This window comes from Enhydra lutris, unplaced genomic scaffold (assembly GCF_002288905.1).
Source record: "Enhydra lutris kenyoni isolate GAN:26980312 unplaced genomic scaffold, ASM228890v2 scaffoldscaffold4, whole genome shotgun sequence".
Classification (NCBI taxonomy): Eukaryota; Metazoa; Chordata; class Mammalia; order Carnivora; family Mustelidae; genus Enhydra; species Enhydra lutris.
In genome coordinates this window covers 53702617-53724591 of record NW_019154088.1, presented here as the reverse complement: position 1 = coordinate 53724591, position 21975 = coordinate 53702617, and the positions used below count along the sequence as shown (strand labels likewise).

The window sequence follows — 21975 nt, the reverse complement described above, 5'->3', positions numbered from 1 at the left end:
AGATGAGTAAGGAATACAAAATAGCTCAGGATTAGTTGTGGAGTTCAAAGGTCGCTAATTACACTAAGGAGTTCCCAGACACAGGGAAAACATTAAACAGGTCACCTACCAAACGGGAAACAGACTTTGTCTTCAGAAATTATCCTGAAGTGACAGGTTTCTAGACAAAATCAAAAGCATCGCAGTGTGCCCAGCTGATCTCAACAGGATGAAAACATGAGTTGGTTTTAGTTCTGTAGCGTTATGTTAGAATGGAATGGCAACAGATGGCATCAGGTTCTCCTTCACCCTACACTCTTCCAGTATTCCCTAGATTTTCCTCAGGCTTCTAGAAATGTCAAATCAAAGATTCACTGGCTTCTCTGATTGCTTATAAAGAAAGTTTTCCCTAGGGGATTATTATACTGAATATCTGTGTACTTACTAGATAAATGCCTCTTGCCTATCTTAGTGTACTTTACTCAACATTTATACAATCAAGATGTCCAAATGGCTCCATTAATATTAACGTAAGTTAAATGTTAAGCTTTCCTTCAGTTTAACAGAGATCAAATAACTTAAGCGAAATGGGTTTTTTCTTCTTCCAAAAGGAAAGTTTTTACTACTGATTATCTATGATTAAGCCAGAATAATAAGTTAAAGTCCTGGTCAGGCAGTTATTCTATTTTCTTTGTTACCTGGGATAATTTTGAACATAGAGCATTCCGCCATGACAATGCCTTGCAGAAAATGAGAATTTATAATGAGTGAGATTGACCTTAATTAAAAAATCATATTTCAAATCCTAAATTTATATGCACTCTCCCTTCAAACTGTCATAGCTCTTCTTCAAGGAGTTAGAAGCTTCTTCTAAGCTTTTCCTTAGGAGACTGATTAAAAAAATAGAAACCAAGAGCTAATTTAATTGAATATGAATCTGTAATGCATAGTTTTTATACTGCTTCTAATTCTGTTCCATAAAAAAGAAACTTGACATGGATTAAGTTTTGAGGATCTTGAGATTTCATCTTTTCATGAATGGTCACTTAATGTTCAACTTGACAAAGAACTGCTTTGAAAAGGGAGTGAGACATAATTTGTAAAGACAGCAAATAAAAAGTTATGACTGGGTGGTTCCTGAAGAAATCAAGAGAATGCTAATAAAAATGCAGAAGTGACAAATTTAAAGGAAATAGGCTACTCAACATTGAAATAATATTAAGTAATTCTCTCTACCCACAGAACAGCTTTTGAATTTTTACCTGAGTTCATTAATAATTTTCATATAATAAACATGAAAAACAGTATTATACCTAAGTTTATCTTTAAAAAATTTGGCTGCAGGCATAAAGTGATCACAAAACACCATGCTCATTTTCTGAAGGTACCCCACCCTTCTTAGTATGCTTACTGACTTCCTGAGCAAAATGTTATTGTGGCAGATGAATAAGATTACTTATGAAAAGTAACTCTAGAACAGAGATAAACAAACACCTTAAATATAATTATTCAGATTCTTTATTAGTTGGAAAGATAGTTCTGATTAAGAATAGGTTACTATTTAAACAATATCCCTTTGTTTTCATTGACTGGTTATTTTTTTTCCCCAAGAGATTTACAGTCGTTTCTGGTATTCCATAACAATGCACTGTACAAGAAGCTTACTACTTAGGTTTGAAAGAGCAGGATTTTTTATCTTTCACATCCATCTTTTTATCTACAATCCATCAGGAGTGGCTGTTTGCAGCTCTGCAATGAGAAGGAGCCTGAGCCCATATTCAGGAAGGCACAATGGAGAAAGAAGGCTACAAATGATTAGCCATGCCTGCCACAGGAGCAGGAAAGTATATATGGTAGGGCGATCCAGCACTAGTTTAAGCCTAACGTGAATCACTACTATTTTATGATCTGAATCATACTTGGGTAAAATCAAAAGGGTAACAAAATAGACAACATTAGTCTTTAAAATGTTCTTTCAACTATGTCAGGCTAAAAATATTAAATAAGAGCATTTTATAATTAAACCAATGACTCTTTTTCTCTCACAGGTTATATGCACACACATTAAATATAAAAGACTAATGATTTAATTGAAGCTATGTTACCATTATAAAAATCCTATTTAAATATGAAATAATTACAATAATAATGATCCATATGTTACTGGTGCAGGAGCTTTAGAATTCCAGATGTAATAGTCAGAAGAAATTAGTTTCCGGTCTACAAAAAAAAAAAAAAAAAAAAAAAAAAGAAACAAATGATAAGACTGTATTACCTTAACAAAAATTCAATGAAGAGCAAAGTCATGATATTTTAAAAATGGGGAAGCAATTATTTTAAGAAAGACAACACTTTGAAATACTCACTTTAATTTCACTTTATCAAGGCATTATAATTTTTACAACTTTAAAAATATGGGTTTATTAGATAGTTAAATCTATCTTTGAGCTTATTTATGCCAAATTAATCCCAATATCCCTCATTTATTCCACTTTGATCAATTTTTCTCACGGTTTCCTCAAATTCTGTTTCTTATGGACCATGACATCAACTACAAAAAAATTTAAAATTTTTTATTGGTTTCCAATTCTGTGACCTCTCTTCATCAAGGTCCTTAGTCTTATCTTGCTGTTCTTCACCCATTCCAAATTTTAGAGACAGAAATAAACATCCCACTTTCTAGTAATACTTTTAAAAAGCTGCTTCAACAGTTTCTTAAAGTTCTGATCAAATTTAAGCTTTCTGTTTTAATAGCTTTGTAGTTTTGGACAAATGATGACCTCTTTCAACTAAAGTTTTCTGATATGTAAATTTGAGCTAATAATGCTCATTTGGAGTTAGACCCATATAAATTCTGTTTATTACACACATTAGTAAATATCTAATTCTCTCTTTTCTACCTTTCTTCTTCATGTCCTTTTTCATAATGAAAACGGTAGAGGTAGGATGTATTACTATTTATTTATTTAATTAATTTCAGTCTGCAAACCTAGTTAACATTGAAAAGCAACACAGCATACTGGTTAAGCGGGCAGGCTGTAGAGCTAGACTGCTTGGTTTGATTTCCAGTCCTACCATTTATTAGCTATGCGACCCTAATCCCTCTGTTCCATCAGCATCCTCACCTGTAAAAATGGAGATAATAATTCTCACACAGAGTGCTGCAAGGCTGTGCCTGGCATATGGTAAGCAATAAATGTTAGCTATTATTATTTAAATTAATATTATTGGCAATATTTTCAGAACTAAGTTGTATATTTTGAAAATAGATTGTACTGTCAAGATGATGGCAAAAGAAAGGTCTTATATAGTTACACAAAGTGGCAGTCATGTTCTGAAACTAACAGAGGAAGGAAATAAAAGATTGGTCATAATTATGCATTATAAAATAACCTCTTTTATTCAATATATTAATATTTTATACTAATTTATATTAAGATATACTAATATCTTACATTAAGCAGATATATTACTGAATAGCCCTATCCTGTATTATGCTTTCTGAGAATTGCTATATGTTTAGCTAATATTAATAAGATACTTAAAATATTTTAGACATTACCTAAATAGAAAACATATCTTCCATAGACAATCTAAAATATTGGCCTACTTGCCTTCAGTATCCCAAAGATAGAATCCAAAATATTTGCATTTAGACAAAACCACTGGATATAACTATATCATGCTTTTATTTAAAAAATGCATTGTGAAGACTCTTCCATGTATATGTGTTTCTTTAAAATACAACCAGGGCGCCTGGGTGGCTCAGTGGGTTAAGCCACTGCCTTTGGCTCAGGTCATGATCCCAGGGTCCTGGGATCGAGTCCCGCATCGGGCTCTCTGCTCAGCAGGGAGCCTGCTTCCCTCTCTCTCTCTCTCTGCCTGCCTCTGTCTACTGTGATCTCTCTCTGTCAAATAAATAAATAAAATCTTTAAAATACAACCAAAAAATGATGCATGAGAAAACAGGGAAATCCTAAGGAGGTAAAGAATATGACTCATTCTGATTACATAGAATTTATTATTGCCATTTGAAAGCAATTGCTCAGAATTCTGTAGTTCTGAGTTCTATAATCCTTTTGAAACTTTCATGTACAAAGTCTTGTCTTACCCTAACTATTCTGGGGATCTTAATCCTTAGTTTAAGAAATATTTATCTAGAAGTCCCTGGGCTCAGAAGATCTTGGGGTCATAAGTTTGAGCCCCATACTGGGTACAGATGTTACTTAAATAAATCAAACTTAACAGTTCTGCTTAAGTTTAGCTAACATTTAACCTCATCCTAGTTACTCTTCTGTTCTGTGATACTGTAAGTATTTGATCTGAATTAAATAATTCTGAATTCATTTATAAATTGCTTCTTATCTCCCTGTGTTTTCATGTACAGTGTATATGTTTACTTACAACCAATGGACTCACTGAAGGCTGGAAACCTTCTTTCTATTGCCCTCCTACTTGTAAAAAAAAAATAATGCTCATTGACTATAGCATTTGCTAAACATATTTAAAATTTTAAATAATAGGGACACCTGAGTGGCTCAGTCGGTTAAGCCGCTGCCTTCTGCTCAGGTCATGATCCTGGCATCCTAGGATCGAGTCCCATATCGGGCTCCTTGCTCAGCAGGGAGCCTGCTTCTCTCTCTGCCTCTGCCTGCCACTCTGCTGTTTGTGCATACTCTCTCTCTCTCTCTCTCTCTCTCTCTGACAAATAAATAAATAAATGAAATCTTTTTAAAAAATAAGTAAATAAAATTTTAAATAATAATCACATCTAACATTTATTGAAACCATGCTACACAAGTGCTAGGCACTTGGTCAATATAATTTTATTATATAATTTTATCTAAATCTCATAACAATCCCAAGATAAAGAGTACTATTATTTCAATTCTATAGATGAGGAAACTAAAACTTTGAGAAGTTTACTAATTTGTCCAAATTTATGCAGCTAATAAATTGTCTGAGCCAGACTCAGACCCTTGCCTATCCAATAACAAAGCCCCTGAATAAAAGAGTATATTATAACCAGAGCAAAACAAATCCAACTTTATACTAAAGCCCACCTCTATGCCAATCCTTGCTCACCCAGACCATTTTATAAACAAGAGAAGGTAGAGGGTGATGTAAAGTACACATACTGTTACACAGGCTAGGATCAGGTCAGAATTTTTATAAATTGGGATTGTTCTCTGATCTCTTTTTGTTACATTTTAATTTTATCTTTGGTAATAATTGCATAGCACCATTTAAATTCTCTCAAGCTAGTTTGAATTTGTACAACTTACGTGTACTTATTTTTGGTTTTCCTGATGCAAAAACTTGAACTGAATGCTGATCCGCATAACAACCAGTGAGTGTATAATCTAAGATCCTAAAGTGAAGCTAGAAAAAGAAGAGAAATATACCAAATTGAGGTGATTATTGATAAAAGTGATGGCCACATTTTTTTCCCTTGACACAATTTTACGAATTTACTTCACATAGTTCACAAAATAAAAAAGTGTATGTGTGCATACATACACATATACACTTTTCCCCCTTCGCATTAGGAACATTTCTTTTAAGGCTGTCATTATGAAGTGCTTAACACCCACCAGATACTTCACTAATATGGACTCTAATCTACGTTGCAAAGCATCACTATTTTACAAATGAAATGAGGGCACTGAGGTTCAGAGATGGGAGCAATTACCATCGCAGAATGTAAGCAGACTCAACAGACAACAAAATCTGGTGTTTCTTCCCTTAGGGTGTCTGGTATTCTGCATATTCTAAGGCTATATGATTGTGATATATTTCAGATCATAATTCCTTTACAAGCAGAAATTATACACTTTCTAGCAAAACACAAGAATACAATTACTAAAACTGAAACAATCTGTCTCATGTTGGAAGGGAATGAGATGTTCTGCTTAATGTTCCAGAAAACTGAAATTAAGGTTTTCTAGAACTAAGCTCAGAAATCATCCTTTCTCTCACCTATGAAAACTTTCTAAAATGTAATCCATATTTCTGCATTTAATTGATAATGTGGCATCATCAGTATAAATACCAGTTATTACACTATTATTGTAGAAAGGGCCGTTAGTACTTTCTCTGAAGGCATAGTGGTGGGGTGCCTAAGTCATAGTGATATTCACATGAACTATCAAAGGTCTATGTCTTATCGAGGGAGCTCCAGTCTCCCTTTGCTGTCCTCATATTTGCTGCTACAAGCTCCTGATTTTGCAATATCTTGTTATCTTTTCTGCACTTCTTTTTTTCTCTTTTCTGCATTTCTTCTTCCATCTCTCATCCCTGCAAATTTCTCCCACTTCCTAACTTTCTCCTTTTGATTGCCAAATTAACTGACCCACATACATAGAATATAAATTTTCTGATCTTCTAAGCAACTTCTTTCCTATTGCAGCTCACATTATCTCTAATTGTGAAGGGCTTTAGCTTGCTTGTTTGATATAATTCTGGATTCTGGAAGTTATAAGAAGATTGATTTCCATATAACTAAATATTATAAAAATAAATCTATTCAGTGAACACAAATATGTATTACATGCTTGCAATTAGATTATAACTGAGTAGGTGATAAAAATTAATAAAAAAAGTCATAATCCCTACCTCTGCAAGACCCACAGTGTAGTAACATCCCACATTTTTTCTAAAAAATATCTGGAAGTAGGAATTTTTATAATAATCCTTGAAACAAAGCTTGTGGATATAGCTGAAGCCAAGATAGAACAAATGAATATCGCTAGTGTACTTCTGACTTTACTACCATTTCCTCTAATTTTTTTTATTAAATAGATTTCAATCTTTCTGATTTCTCTACCATTCTATTTAGATTTTCCTGCTACTATTCTGATCACCCCTTCAATTCCTCTCAATGGGTCTTCTAAATCAGCCACTTGTTTTCTTCTTTTTGGATCTTATTCATTTCCACTGCCTCAACTATTTTTTCTCCACAGGTAACCCCTAAATCCTTATATACTGCTGAATTTCCTCTTGAGAATTGAGCTCTAGGTTTTCAGCTACTAGCTGGACACTTACATTGTGTCCAGCTATCACCAGCAACACACATGATATGTAGCCCACTTCCTCCCAACTTTCTCCATATTAGTACTTTTTCTAAGTATATTCTCCCTTCATCAAATATTTGTCGTAGGAAATGAACTAGATGTTGGTGACAAAAATAATGAATGAATGACATTCATATGGTCTCTACCCTCTTGGAGCTTCAAGTCTGATTTAAGCTACATTTTTTTTAATGTTTTTAAATCTTGGACATAAAACTATTTTTTGTTTCTATATTTAATTAGTGATCAATGCTTTACCTTTATCATAGCTTCTCCAGCAGTCTTTCTTTCTTTCTGTGACACTCAGAGTCATTAACTTAATACCTTTCATCATGAAACAAGTTTTACTATTTTTTTTTCCTACTCACCTTCCTTCTCACATCCATTCCAGATTGATCTTCATAACTATTGTTTTCTGAAAGATCACTCCCATACTCAAAAAACTATAAACATTTTCTAACAAAGGAATAAAAATCAGAATGCAGACCTTCCAAAGCTACAGTCTAGACCTAAATACTTATCTAGCCTGATGTGTTACTACTATTTCTAGCACTGGTTCCTAGGTGTGCCTTGTCATCCTTCATTCCTTTGATTAAGTCACTTATTTACCTACATAAATGTTGGTCAATCATCAAAGTTTCATTTTCATGCTTATCTGGGCCTCAGAGTTTTGCTTAAACTCCATCTCTACTGCAAAGCTTTCCTTGACCACTTTGGACAGAAATGCTCAGTTTCCTTCAAATACCAAAAGCAGTTAGCACTGATCAATTACTGACATGCATCAGTGGAAAATTTCTGGAGGGCAAGGGCTACATCTTATATTTTTTATATACGAATCTTGAATGTGATAAAGGGCTGGGAAACAGAACTTCGTTACTGCGATGTGTTAAGGTTATACTTAACTGTTTCACCTTAAAAATTTTTTAAGTATTAAGTGAAACAGAAAGTGACTAATACTAAACAAAAAGAAACCTCACAAAAATCTAAAAAAAGACTTAGCACAGACAAGAAGTTCCCCACAAAAAATAGCTAGAAAACATTAAAAATCAGTTAGATATATGCAATTTAAAAACAAGGGAAGGGTTTCTACTGTAGTGAGCCACATAAATGTATTTACCTTTAAATATGCTGTACCTCCAATGCAAATCTCATCAAATGGCTGCTTCTCGTGACTCTTGGCTCCAAAAGTTACAGTTCCAGAAAGACTAATTTCCATTGATTTGGGGAACTTCTGTCCTAAAAACACAAATGTACCAGTTAACTATTCTAAAGTAAGTAGATTCTACAACAGATGAATGAAAAAAATCAATAAATAAAAGCTCACCAATAATCCAGACTAATAAGCTTTTCTCTCGAAATACTTCAAGTTGGCCAAAACTAACTTTGCATTCCACATGTGTGATTGGACCTCTTTAAAAAAGAAAAGGACAAAACAGAAAGAAAAAATGATCATAAAAGAGTTTTAAGAGATCTAAGTTAAATCTAGCTAGTATTACTTAATAGAAGGACAGTATAAGAGCAGATTTATATTCAAGTTTGCAGAATAAAGTAGAATAAATAACAAAAATCACAAAAAAAACAACAGAAACACAATAAAAGTTTTTGGTGATGATAGACATTATTAATTCTAAAGACAACTATAAAATTATATAGAATGTCTTAATACAGCCCTAACAGTCATATGGATTGACATAATGTTAAAACTATTATTTTACTCTATCTTTAGGCATCCTATGAAAAGAACATCCTATGCTGTAGAACAAATTTAAAAGCAGAACTATAGAAAAAAAAAATCTTATGTTATCATTGGCTTAATTCACCAGGAAGCTGATAGTTGGCTTTGTCTTGTATGTAAATAGCACCGAGAAATTGCTAGAAATAAAGCCAGCAGTGAAATAATCCCTGAAGAAGCTACATTGGCTTAAGTTTGTATTTACTAGTAAGTTTATTTATTTATTTACTAACATTTTTAAAATTTAAATTCAATTAATTAACATATAATGTATTACTGGTTTCAGGTACAGGTCTGTTACTCATCATCATTACATCACATTCCTTCCTATATTTACTAGTAAGTTTAACTAGAAAAATAAAAATACGTTTAAAGGTAAAGAGATTACTTTTGTGACTGAATTTTGGTTCAGAATCAGCATTCATTTGAGTAAAATAAAGTTTTTAGATCTTAAAAATAAGGTAAAAAGACAAAGATAAATAATTTACTGTAGGGCAATGGGAATGTACTAAGAAAGGCAGAAATCATGGCATCAAGTTGTTTTATTCCTACCTATTATAAAAAGGTATACGAGCTTCACAGAATTCAAAATTATTTTTCACACTTTCATGAAGTTTTAAGTTAACTGTTATTTTTACTTGTATTTCTTCCTCTTTCATTTGATAAAAACCCAAAATTGGTGGGACTGGGACCTGGAAACAAACATAAACAAATTTTTGTAGAATTCTCAGGTTAATGGGTCTAAAATACCAATGATGACTGAGAAAAAGGCCTTGCAGTAATGTAGTTATTATGTATAAATTACTCCACACTGTTTTGATAATAGATGAGGGAGCCATTATTGTTCTAAGGGCAGGGATTTTTCCTTCTCTGTTTCCAGAGATAAGAAAGGTGCCTTACAAAGGTTTGCAATACATTGTTTTCCTCGCTTGCTCATTTAGGTTCCCCTCCTCCAGGTTCTCTATGACACGCAACATAAGATGCGCACTAGACATATTGTTTACTGATGCCCTGCTCACAGTGCCTGCTGCTCATAGTTCCCTATGTTTATCTGTGACTCCTCCACCCCCTAGCTTGACAGTAGCTTACTCAACTGGTTATCAGTAACTGATTGAAGGAGACACTGTCTGTAGGCTGAAGTAAGCCAATCACTCTTTCTGGTACATTTGAAGTAATTTTATCTATATAAGTATACTTATATATAATATATATTACTTCTATTTGAAGTAATAAATAGACTCTACTTATGTAGTGTAAGGTTTCAGAGTTATAGGTCATGTGGAAGCAGAGAAAGCCAGTTGGAAGAGAAAACTGAGTAGCAGAGATGAGAAAGACAGTACAGACATTGAGTACAGAGTGATTTTAATTTTGATTTTCTTTTTATCCTTGAATAACACAGACTGCCTCTTACATTATCAAAATAAATTCCCTTTATGTAAGCTACCTTGAGTAGGTTTTTCAATTTTTTTTTTAAGATTTTATTTATTTATTTGACAGAGAGAGAGAGATCACAAGTAGGCAGAGAGGCAGGCAGAGAGAGAGGGGGAAGCAGGCTCCCCGCTGAGCAGAGAGCCCGATGTGGGGCTCGATCCCAGGACGCTGGGATCATGACCTGAGCCGAAGGCAGAGGCTTAACCCACTGAGCCACCCAGGCACCCCTTAAGTAGGTTTTTCAAACTATTAATTCATAATCAGGACAAAAGACAAATAGTATAGTAAAAAGGTTGGGTTTTAGAGTGTGGAAAATCTGGGTTTAGGGGCGCCTGGGTGGCTCAGTCATTAAGTGGCTGCCTTCGGCTCAGGTCACGATCCCAGGGTCCTGCGATCAAGCTCTGCATCGGGCTCCCTGCTCAGCGGGAAGCCTGCTTCTCCCTCTCCCACTACCCCGCTTGTGTTCCCTCTCTCACTGTGTCTCTGTCAAAGAAATAAATAAGATCTTTAAAAAAAAAGAAAAGAAGAAGAAAATCTGGGTTTAAATCTAGACTGTTACTTTTCAGTTATAAGACCTTGGGCATGTCATTTAAATTCTCTGAGACTTTCCTCATCTGTAGAATGGGGCCAGTGATACCTATATTAAGGGTTTTCAAAGTACTGGAGAAATCACATGTAAGTGCCTAGGACAATGTCTGACACAAAAGTTATTCAACACACAGTATCTATAAATAATATTATGCATTTATAACCCCAGTTGTCTGGAATTACAGGACTTTTATGTTCATAATTCAAACCATGACTAAATTATACTAGGATCTATCTTAGGACCATGAAGTCTTTATTAGGGAACATGGAAAAAAAAAAGATCCCATGACTTTGAAAACCACTCAGTGCTGTTAGAGACACCACACACCAGAGAGAAGAGGTATCTTATTGAAAGACCTGACTCTTCATCTTCATTCAACAATTAATGAATAATGAACAATTAACAAATAATGAAAAGTTCTCATGTGGGCCAAAAGTATGAACAATTTGCTTACAACAGAATTCATAAACACAAAGATTAGTAAAGTCTCAACATTTCCAAGGTTATTTACCTGTGAAGTATAGTAGCATAAATTGAATGACTCTAAAGGAGGAGTGAATGGAAACTTGTAAGGTCCACTAAATGCAGAATCATCCATTGTATCAATGCTACTAGAAGTCAGAATGGCAGAGTCAAGAGAAGTCACACAAGGATGAACGAGAATATCTTGAAGTGGAGACCCATTGGTGGGGAGACTCAAGCTGATGGTAACATTTGGCATGATTCCTTCTAAATCACACTGTAACAGAAACAGAAACCGATATTACCAAGATCTTAGAGGCATGCATCTTCTGGGTGAGGCTTCTGTAAATTTATCTGTCATTTCCCACAACTTAACTCATTTTTCTTTCAAGGTATTGTTCCTACTTTCTGTTTTCAGGTTAGTGGTTCTATTATACTTTCAGGTACCAACAGGAATGAGGAGAGACTTCCTAGAGCCCTCTGCTTGTATCTAAACCCTTAGAAAACTATTTTAAATCCACTGACATCTCTTCATTTCTATTGCAAACACACTGGTACAGGCCCCTACAGTTCCTGTCACAGCCCTCCAAATGTATCTAGATTCGCTCTCCTCTAATCAATCCATCTCCTGGAGCTACCCTAACAAAACAGAATTCTAAATATATTGTATCCATGCTCAAGATCTTTCAATGGTTCCCCCTCAGTTTTGTATTACTTTTAAGCCTTTCATTGCTTGGCTCCCATCTACCTCTTTAATCATTTTCTACCCTGCAATTGGGAAGCTAATATTCTTGGAAGGTTATGGAAGTTGGATATGACAGCTTCACAGAACTCTCTGCTCCTGCTTTAAGGATGTGGTGGCCAGATGCAGTACTTTTCAGAACTTTCCATGAATTTCTGCTTTGAGGCTGTAACAGATAGACATGGTGACATCTCAGACTTATCTGTGAATTCTGGCTTCTCCAGACTAAAGTCATTAGCAATTATTTCTGTAAGGCTGCAGCTAGAAGCTGCTGTCAAGAAAATTTTTGACAAAATTTTTATTTTCTCAACTCCTCTTACACCTGATAGGAGCCTCAAAAAATTCAAAATTATTTCACAGTTTCATAAAGTTTTAAATTAACTGTTATTTTTAGTAAGCCCTAAATCCTGTATTAAATACCATTAGTCCCATAAACCTTGTAATGGCTCTTTTTTTGACCCAACCAGAATGATACACCTTACTTGTGTGTTCATGGTAATTAACCATGAACCTCTATTAAAAGCACCCAATTGAAACTAGTCAAAAGGGCCATATAAGGTTTATTGATATGTTTTGTTTGGTAGATCAAAACAAATATTTTAAGAGTTAATAGAACTTAGCAGGTATAATGCTTAGCTCCAAATGCAAGCAGCTAGTTCTACTATCATATACACAATCCACATCATCCAGTAACTGCCCACCCCCTACAGGTATTTGTTTGTGTCCTGTTTGTTTCCCTCTTGAAACTTTAAGTTCTTTGAAAGCAAGAACTTATATTTTTCTTTGTATTTCTAGTGCCTAGCACATTGTTATGTACAAGAGACACTCAAAAAAATGTTTACTGAATGGGCATCTTTTTCTAATTGTGGACCCTACCTTTGTTTTCTTAATGTGACATGTTTGTCTAATGTGACATGTTTTGCTTATGTTTTATCTATCACTTGACATATATGTGAATTCAAGAATATATCTGCTATACAGTGTAAACACTTAGCCAGCAGGCATTATGAACAGTACCAGGTATTAGTACCTCATAAAGATTTTTTGGTAACAGTTAGAAAATGTCTATCACATTTGAAAATAAAGATGTCCAATATACCTTACCACAAAACTTAAAAAGATTTTAGTGTTTTGAGTTTTAAACCATCTGCTACTTCACTCTGTATGTGAACTAGCAAGAACAAAAAAAAGTTCTGTTTTTTGACAGATATTTATGGAGATAATAAAGTGAGCAAATATTAATAGTAAATATTATTACAATATTTAAATATTCAGTTTATACTTATTAAATCAGTCTAATATTCTTAGAGGGTTTGGAAAATTACAGCCATTACAGAAACCACCAATGGTTTATCTGCTGGCTAGTCATTTAAAATACCAGATCATCAGTCATTTACTATAGAATGAGGACAGTCATTCTTGAGAAATGTGGGTATTACCATTTAAATCAATTTGGCATATGTAAATCTCACTTTTAACTAGGTATTACAAAAACAGAAGGGACCTAGGAAATTAACTGATTTTAAAAATGAGAAAAGATTGTAAAAATTATGACTCTTCCAAAGACACCAAAGAATTAGTGGTGGAGTGAGGACTAGAACTTCAGTCCACTGGCTTTTGGTTCACCAGGTTTTCTACTAGGATTAAGATTAAATGAAGATAATTATTTCCATTTATACTAGGGCTCATAATAAAACTTTAAATACTAAGCTCCTGGAGAATTTTTAAAAAAATGTTTGGCTAACAGATGTTCTATTTACATACACACCTTAAGAAACATTTAGTGCATGGATGATGGCATACCCCCATTCTTCTTATTTTTAGAAGAAAGTTTATTAAAGAAGAAAGTTCTCCATCATGATGATTTGTATAGAAAACAATCCAAAATTCCTAGCAATAAACTAGGGTCAGCCTATCAATGAGCTGAGATATTTAAATACCATGATACCAGTTAATAGCAAATTATATAATAACATATTCCCTATTCATTGCCACAAAATGAAAAAACAAAAATGGTGAATTTTCCTTTTACTTCACGACTTATGAGAAAGAAGAATTCAACTATTTCAAGTTTTATGAATGACATAAGCCATGAATACCTCAATTTCAGAGCCATTTATAATAGTTCTTTTTTTTTTATTGGGGGGAGGACAGATGAGGGAGAGGGAGAATCTTAAGCAGGCTCCATGCCTAGTGCAGAGCCTGACATGGGCCTCAATTTCACAACCCTAAGATCATGACCTGGCACAAAATTGAGAGTTGAACACTTAACTGACTGAGCCACCCAGGTGCCCCATCATTCATAATAGTTATTTCTAATACATTAATAACTGGAATGTATTTTTGATCATGATAGAAGTGAGTTTAAAACAGACACATAAACTCTTGCGTTACTTTAAGGTTAAAGAGGAAAAGACCCAATTTGTCTGCCAGGACTGTTCTAATTTTCTGTTCTTGAAATCTACTTTTAGCTATAGTATTTGTACATAGTCCCTCTACATTAAGCTTGATTAAAAAGTTTATATTCAGGGGCGCCTGGGTGGCTCAGTCAGTTAAGTGACTGACTTCGGTTCAGGTCATGATCCCAGGGTTCTGGGATGGAGCCCCACTTGCTCAGCGGGATCCTGCTTCTTCCCTCTCCCTCTGCCTGCTGCTCCCCCAGCTTGTACTCTCTCTGTGCCAAATAAATAAATGAAATCTTTTTAAAAAAGTATATTTTCCTAAGTGCAGAGAATAAAGGATATAAAAAAAATAAAAACATTTAAGAATATTATTGCTATACACTTGTAGAAATTATAGAGGGATTTAATTTTCAATTATTATTCAAAATGGCACTCTTCACTACTAATTATATTGTTACTCCTATTGTCATTTCCTATTTTTCTATCCTGAAACCAGAGAACCCTATATTAACCTATAAATATGTTTAAATAATATAAGAGCCCTTCAAAATGGTTTTAGATATTAAAACAAAGATTTGTCAATTTCATCCTTTTGGAGAAAATGGAAAATAGGTATGATAGTTTTAAAATATTTTCACAAATTCTTTTGACATTACTCTTTTCAAAAGGTGAAGCCTAATTCTAGTCCCCTTGAATGTGGACTGGATTTAGTGACCTGATTCTATGGAACAAAAAGTGGTGAAAGTGGTACCATCTGACCTTAGCTGAGGTAATAAAAAGAACAGTTTCTATTATGTGCCTTCTCTTTCTTCCTCTCTCATCATTTGATCTACAGGAAGCCAGTCACCAAGTTGTGAGGATATTCCTAAATACCTATTGAGAAGTCCATATGGAAAAGAACTGAGTCCTCCCACCAACAACCAGCACCAACTTGCTGCCCATGTGAGTGAGCCACCTTGCAAGTAGATTTTCCATCCCCAATCAAACCCTCAGGTGACTATAGCTCCAGCTGCAATCTTGACTGTGATCTCATGGTAGACTCCACACTAGATGTTCCTATGAGGATAATAAATGTTTATTGTGGGGATAATGGGACAATTCAGTATGCAGCCATATATAGCCAATATAAATCATAAGAAGGGACTCGGTTGGGCATCTGTCTTTGGCTCAGGTCATGGTCCTGGGGTCTTGAGATTCAGGCCCACATCAGGCTTCCTGCTCAGTGGGGAGTCTGCTTCTCCCTCTCCCTCTGGCTTGTGCACTCTCTCTCTCTCAAATAAATAAAAATCTTAAAAAAAAAAAATTCAATTCATAAGGAATGCAAAATGGTAATATTCCAAAATTTCACATATTTAATGATTGCTATTAATGATAAAAATCAATAATGTCACATAACAATGTAAAATAAAGTTAGAAAATTTTACTTTTCTTCACTGGTGTTGAATGGTATGATAAAACAAGTATCAGAGAAAATCTCACCTTGCAAGTGACAGCTCCAACAACCTGCCATGTATCTGCTATATCCCGTTTATCATATTGCATGGATTTTACCTTTTCAGTGATAGAAATAGAAACTTGTGGTTTTCCTTTGTATGTTCCAACTCTCCAGGCTGGCTGTTTTTGTGGATGTGTCACAGAAGCAAAATTAATACTGTCCAATGAATTCTGTAAGTTGGCATCTAACAAAGTTCCAAATGGACAAGCTTGTAGAAACAAATCAGGCAGTTGGTTCAATTTTGTATTTAACTCAGTGTCATTTTTTTGACCCAAGAAAAGAAAATCCTGTATCCCAAAAAGAAGTTCAAAGCTTTGTGAAATTCCACTAATGCTAATTAATGGTGGATGAGGGGATAAAGTTTGTTCAACTAGTGGAACACAAGCATATATCATGTTATTCTTCAGAAAAGCAACAACTGGCCAGAGTTCTCCACCTCCTACTACGAGTCCATAGACAGATGTTTTATTGATGTGTGAACAGCTATCACGACTTTCTACGAAGTCCTTATCATCATCCAATAATCTAAGTTCAAAAAGCAGTGCTTTAAGAAAGGGACCATCTTCAGGAATAGGCACATAACTTGTTCCATTGAAGACTCTGGCTCGTTTTTCAACAGTTGGATACCGTCTGAATTATGGAAACAAAAATATTATAAATGGTTCTTCCAAGGAAAATAAAAACAGAAAAACCCCCCAAAACCCCAAAATAAAAACAAACCCAAAATACAAGGCTAAGAGTAATAACAATAAAACACACAGTAACAAAAACATATACCCATAAAAACCACAACCAAAAAAACTTATCACATATTAAATTTCTACTGAAGTAACTAACTGTTGTATACTTGGTATATTATCTGAAATTATAATGTCATTATTTATTACTGAAAATAGCCTAATTTAGTTAATTTTTTAAATAGAGCACATGGGGTAGCTGGGTGGCTCAGTTGTTAGGCATCTGCCTTTGGCTCAGGTCATGTTCCCAGCGTTCTGGGATCCCCTGCTCAGTGGGGAGCCTGCTTCTCCCTCTCCTGCTCCCCTGTGCTTGTGTTCCCTCTCTCGCTATCTCTGTCATAAATAAATTTTAAAGAATCTAAAAAAATAAACAAACAAATAAATAAATAGGTAGAGCACATGGTTCTAATTCAAAATTCTAGTTTCTTGGCCACTCAGATTCCTGCCTGGTAGGCCAGGAATGAATACTTGGACTTTTTAGGCATCTCTAAGAACTCCCCCCACCCCGCCCGATTCCATCTTAGTAGAGGAGAATCAAAAGAAGTGGTTCAATTTAATCTGCCATAATTTCGGATTCATTAGTTAAGATGATGCAAATGTAAAAGGAATGTTCTATTCCACTCAATTAATAGTGAATAACAAATATCCTGGGTCTTCTTGCCAACTCCTTAAAATGTAAGAATATTTTAGCAATAAAAATGTTTATCTCTATGGCCCTGAAAGATATTATGAGGTAATAAAAATAAAATCTGAATAATCTTTTATGGTTTGCACATCTTAGACTGAACAGTAAGTTACTAATTTATCCTTTTTTGGGGAAAAAGACTAGAAGATGCTTTTACTCATTTATAAAATGTTACATCACATTTTCTTAGTTTTAAAAAAAAGATGTATTTTTTCCTATTCCTTTTTGCTCCACTCTCATGTCCAGAACAAAGTTAGTTATAGGCTATTAACTTCTGTGTAAGTCACCTAACTTCCCTAAGTCTATTTTCTTATTTGTAAAATAAAGGGGTGTCTAAAGAATACATCAGCAATTCCCACCAAAAATCAAAACACACCTGGCTAACATATTTTTTTCACCAATACCCCTAATTAGATATTGATGTTTACTAATAATTTTTAAAAAGAAAAATAGGAATGTATTCAAACTTATCTGTATATTAGTAAACTTCACTCACTTACATTCTGATGTACTTCTTGATTGACAAAAGAAAAGAATTAGCTACCCTCCAGTAATGGCTTAGCAGTTGAATGCTATGCCATTTCTTTCTCTGGGTCTCTGGATAATAGTTGAGAACTTTGGACTAAACTCTAGCCCAGTGTCTTATCCTTTGGTTATCTGGAGGATAATTAAAGTCCTTCTTAAGTGTAAGAATTTCAATGTTGGATGTAAAGATAAGAAGTTAATCTGGGACTGTACACAATACCCTGGTATGTGCCAATAAATATTTTGTTGGATAACTCAACCTACCATTTCAGATTTATTCTAGACCTTTTCTAAAATAGGACTCAAATTTTGGGCCCTACAATTATGGGGTACAATAATCTAAGCCATACTTAAGCTGATACTATTACTATACATCTGGACAGCAAACTTCTAAATCAGAATCTAAACCAAGTTTTGTTTTGGGAAAATGTAATTGCATACAGACAGACCATCGACTTTTAAAACTCTTAAGTGATGGCCATTAACCTTTGGCATATATGTGGATAATATGCCAGAGTATGTATGTTTAGCTCTTACACCAGGCCCAAGAGGCCACAAAATGAAAAATAATAAAACTAATTTCTTTAATGATACAGAATTAAGAAATGACAGATGAGTTATTTGAACCCAACTTGCTCCCTCCACAGAGATGCTGAAAAGCCCACCCAGATATATCTGAACTTTTCTTCTCAAATACCCTGAGTACAATGAGAAAAAAAAACCTGAAAACAACAATGAGTTCTTCAAGGAACTTATTTTTATAAGCAGTAAAAAAAATCTTATCTCTGTAAGATATTAAGATAAGTTACAAAGCCATAGATATAAATACAGTATGGTACTGGTCCAAGAAGAGGAAATAAAGTAATAGAACTGAAACAGACCAGTATTTATAAGAGAAACATAATCACCTCTCAATAGCCCCACAAATCAATGAAAAAAATATATATATAATGAAAAAATACATTAAACATACAGGAAAATTGGCCCATCCTATAGGGAAAAATGGATTCCCCTATTAATACCACACCTGAAGATGGATTAAAGACGACCTAAACATGACAGCAAAATGATAGTTCAAAGAAGATAATATTAACAAGATAGCTTTGGAAAATAAGGATAGAGAATGACCTCAACAAAACTCCCAAAGTACTAATGACTTTGACTGTAATAAAATTAGTGGTTTCTGTTTAATCAAGTGATACATAAAGTTGAAAATGACAAAATGAGAGAAAATATCTGTAGTACCTAAAAATGACAAAGGTCTGGTATCAAGAATATACAATGAATACAGAAGAATACACAGTGAATTAATTTCAGGAGAAAATTAACATGAAAACAAACAGACTAATAGCAACCCACAAAGATAAAATGGACAAGGAAATGTCCAAGCAATCCACAGAAGAGGAAATCCAAAGGGCTAACAATCACAGCTACACAGAGAAATGCAAATGAAAATAAGACATCCTTTAGAGCAATATTGACAAAAACTAGAATAAAGGTTAGGAAAGAATGAATGGAGATATAGGAACTTTTGCTCACTGCTGATGATTAGAGTGTAGATTGGAGAAAGTATTCTGAAGAGATAATTACTTGGCAATATTTAGTCAAAATCAGCATAGATAGGTCCTATTAGCCTTTTGAGGATGCCTACTACATCACCGTTCTGATGGCTGAGTTGGAGGCAACCTGGGATTATCATCACTAGGGGAAGAGTACAGGTAAAACATGGAGGATTAAACCATGGAGTACAACAGAGCAATGGACTAGACCTGCATTGTCCAAAATAGGAGCCACTAGCCACATGTGACTATTTAAACTTAAAATTAAACAAAATTGAGTTCCTCAGTTGTAAGAGTCACATTTCAAAAGCACAATAGCTACATGTAGCTAGTGGCTACAATATTAAACGGCATAGATTTAGAACATTTCTCATGTCCTTCATTGCAGAAAATTCTATTGGACAGTGCTGCTCTGGATGAACACAAAGTAATATGGATATTTCTTTAAAATAGTGCTGAGGGGACGCCTGGGTGGCTCAGTTGGTTAAGCCCCTGCCTTCAGCTCAGGTCATGATCCCAGAATCCTGGGATTGAGTCCCGCGTCGGGCTCCTTGCTCGGCAGGGAGCCTGCTTCTCTCTCCACCTGTGCCTGCCACTCTGCCTGCACGCTCTCTCTCTCTCTCTCTCTGACAAATAAATTAATAAATAAAATCTTCTAAAAAATTTTAAAAAATAGTGCTGAGAAGTCTGGCAAATATAAGAAAATGAAGTCTATAGCACACTTAATTGTGTAATTTGAAAAATGCATAGGCAAACACAAAGGGATAGCAAAAAGTACATAAGAGTCACCTATGAGGAGAAGAAAAATGGCAGAAATAAAGATACTCAAAGGAATATAAGCACTTTGGATGAACCAATGAGGTTGCTGAAACATACTAAGTATTATTAAACTCCTTACTTGAGATACAACAACAACAAAGCAAGCCAGGTATTCGGGAGAAAATGGTAAACTTTAATTCTGATACCCTCAGTAACCAAAAAAAAAAAAAAAGTTTGGGTTGTGAAGAGGTAATCTTTCATATCCACACTGCCAACCACTTTCCTTTAAAATCACACTCATCTTTATCTGCCTCAGTCTCAATGCAAAGCTATGCTACCTCCCCACAGAGCTTTCCTCAGGGAAGAATAAATATGTTGGCAAGAAAGAACTGTCAATAGCCACTAAGAATAAAAGGTGATACAGATTACAGAACTGCCACTTACATTTTACAATGAGTTATTGTATAATTCTCATCACAGAGCTATTTTGATAGAATGTGGCAAATTCTAAAAGTGGAGCCAGGTCAGTTTACACCATCTAAGAAGAAATGAATACGATTTTATTTTTTGTACTTTTCCAATTTTCTTCAATTAGGAACTTTAAAGTAACCCATTTGCAAGTTTCTAAGAATGAAACATAATATGAAAATAATAGTCTTTTATTGATCAGCCCAGATTTTCCAGAAGAATGAGCAAAAATATCCTTGAATGATCTTTATTAACGAAAGTAGAAAAATCTGAAACATGCTTAGTGCTCAGGAAGTTAGTTTCCTTTTCTTTCCTTTGGTCATCTCCATCTCAACCCTAAGCAGGTGAAGTTAATTTTTTTTTTAAAAGATTTATTTATCTATTTGACCGAGAGAGAGAGAGAGAGAGAGAGAGTGTGGGAGTGGGAGAGGAAGAAGGGGAGTGGGAGAGGGAGAAGCAGGCTTCCCACTGAGCAGGGAGCCTGATGTGGAGCTCGATCCCAGCACAATGGGATCATGACCTGAGCCAAAGGCAGACACTTAACAACTGAGCCACCCAGGTGCCCCAGGTGAAGTTAATTTTTAAGATACAGTAATGGTAATATTGAAAAACTCATAATACCTAAATGTGCTAAACATCAACACAATTCTCAAAATACTATTACGTAGTGTTGTTAAAACTTCCAATTAACAGATAAAACAGAGATTAAGTAACTTGCCCAAGGCCGCGAACAAAGACACATCCCAAAAGTACAGTACATCATCCATCCCTCAGATCCATCACCCCTGAGAATTCAAGCTGCATTTACCTGGAGAATCTGACGGTGCCACAAAGAGGAGTTCCCGGCTCGTGGCTTATGAGCCACACTGCCCGCTGGGCCATGACAAGCCTCTAAAGCATCAGCTCATCCCTAAAGTCGCCACGTCCCTAAAGTCGCCACGGAAAAAGGACACAGACTGGCCTTCTCAGATGGGCTCCTACCAGAAGACCCGAGGCCACTTTCTGCCCCACCGCAAACAGGCTGGGCTCAGCAGAGACGCTGGCTCCTTCAGGTGAAATGACTAAAACCTCTGAGTCCCTCCTGTCGACACCTGCCACAACAGTTCTGTGAATCCTCACTAGAATGCCGAAAATCTATCCTCCCCAGGAACCCCAGCACTTTCTTCCTCTAAGGTCCACTTCCGGGACGGTGGCCCGCAAGGATCATGGTTCCTCACTCGCCCCAGCGACCAGTCTCTCTGCGGTTCGCCGGCAGCAGGCTTCCCTCTCCCGCCCCTCCCGCCAGCCAAACCGGCGCGCGCAGCTCTACTTCCGGCGTACGAGGCGGTGACAATGGGAGC

The 21975-nt window shown here is 35.2% G+C and overlaps 1 protein-coding gene across 2 annotated transcripts; it reads right to left on the bottom strand.

Moving 5' to 3' along the window:
- Nucleotides 1-1245: 1245 nt before the first annotated feature.
- Nucleotides 1246-21892, bottom strand: LOC111160738 (adaptor related protein complex 5 mu 1 subunit). 2 transcript variants are annotated; one of them, XM_022524069.1, is made up of 8 exons: nt 21444-21892; nt 15887-16532; nt 11313-11540; nt 9334-9473; nt 8374-8459; nt 8167-8285; nt 5265-5361; nt 1246-2199 (listed from the first exon to the last, which is right to left on the bottom strand). In XM_022524069.1, exons 1-8 carry the CDS (start codon nt 21515-21517, stop codon nt 2117-2119), a joined length of 1473 nt encoding a protein of 490 aa, XP_022379777.1. In that variant the 5' UTR covers nt 21518-21892; the 3' UTR covers nt 1246-2116. The 2 variants fall into 2 exon arrangements, with proteins under 2 accessions (XP_022379777.1, XP_022379785.1); XM_022524077.1 differs by lacking the exon at nt 1246-2199 and adding an exon at nt 2917-3154.
- Nucleotides 21893-21975: the final 83 nt, after the last annotated feature.

What these genes read in the sequence shown, in the direction of transcription:
- LOC111160738 (XM_022524069.1), bottom strand. Translation starts at nt 21,517, where the DNA reads ATGGCCCAGCGGGCAGTGTGGCTCATAAGCCACGAGCCGGGAACTCCT. An exon ending in GGCACCGTCAGATTCTCCAG is followed by an intron (nt 16,533 to 21,443) that starts GTAAATGCAGCT and finishes TCCATAATTCAG; the next exon opens with ACGGTATCCAACTGTTGAAA. An exon ending in CGTATACCTTTTTATAATAG is followed by an intron (nt 8,460 to 9,333) that starts GTAGGAATAAAA and finishes TCTTTTTTAAAG; the next exon opens with AGGTCCAATCACACATGTGG.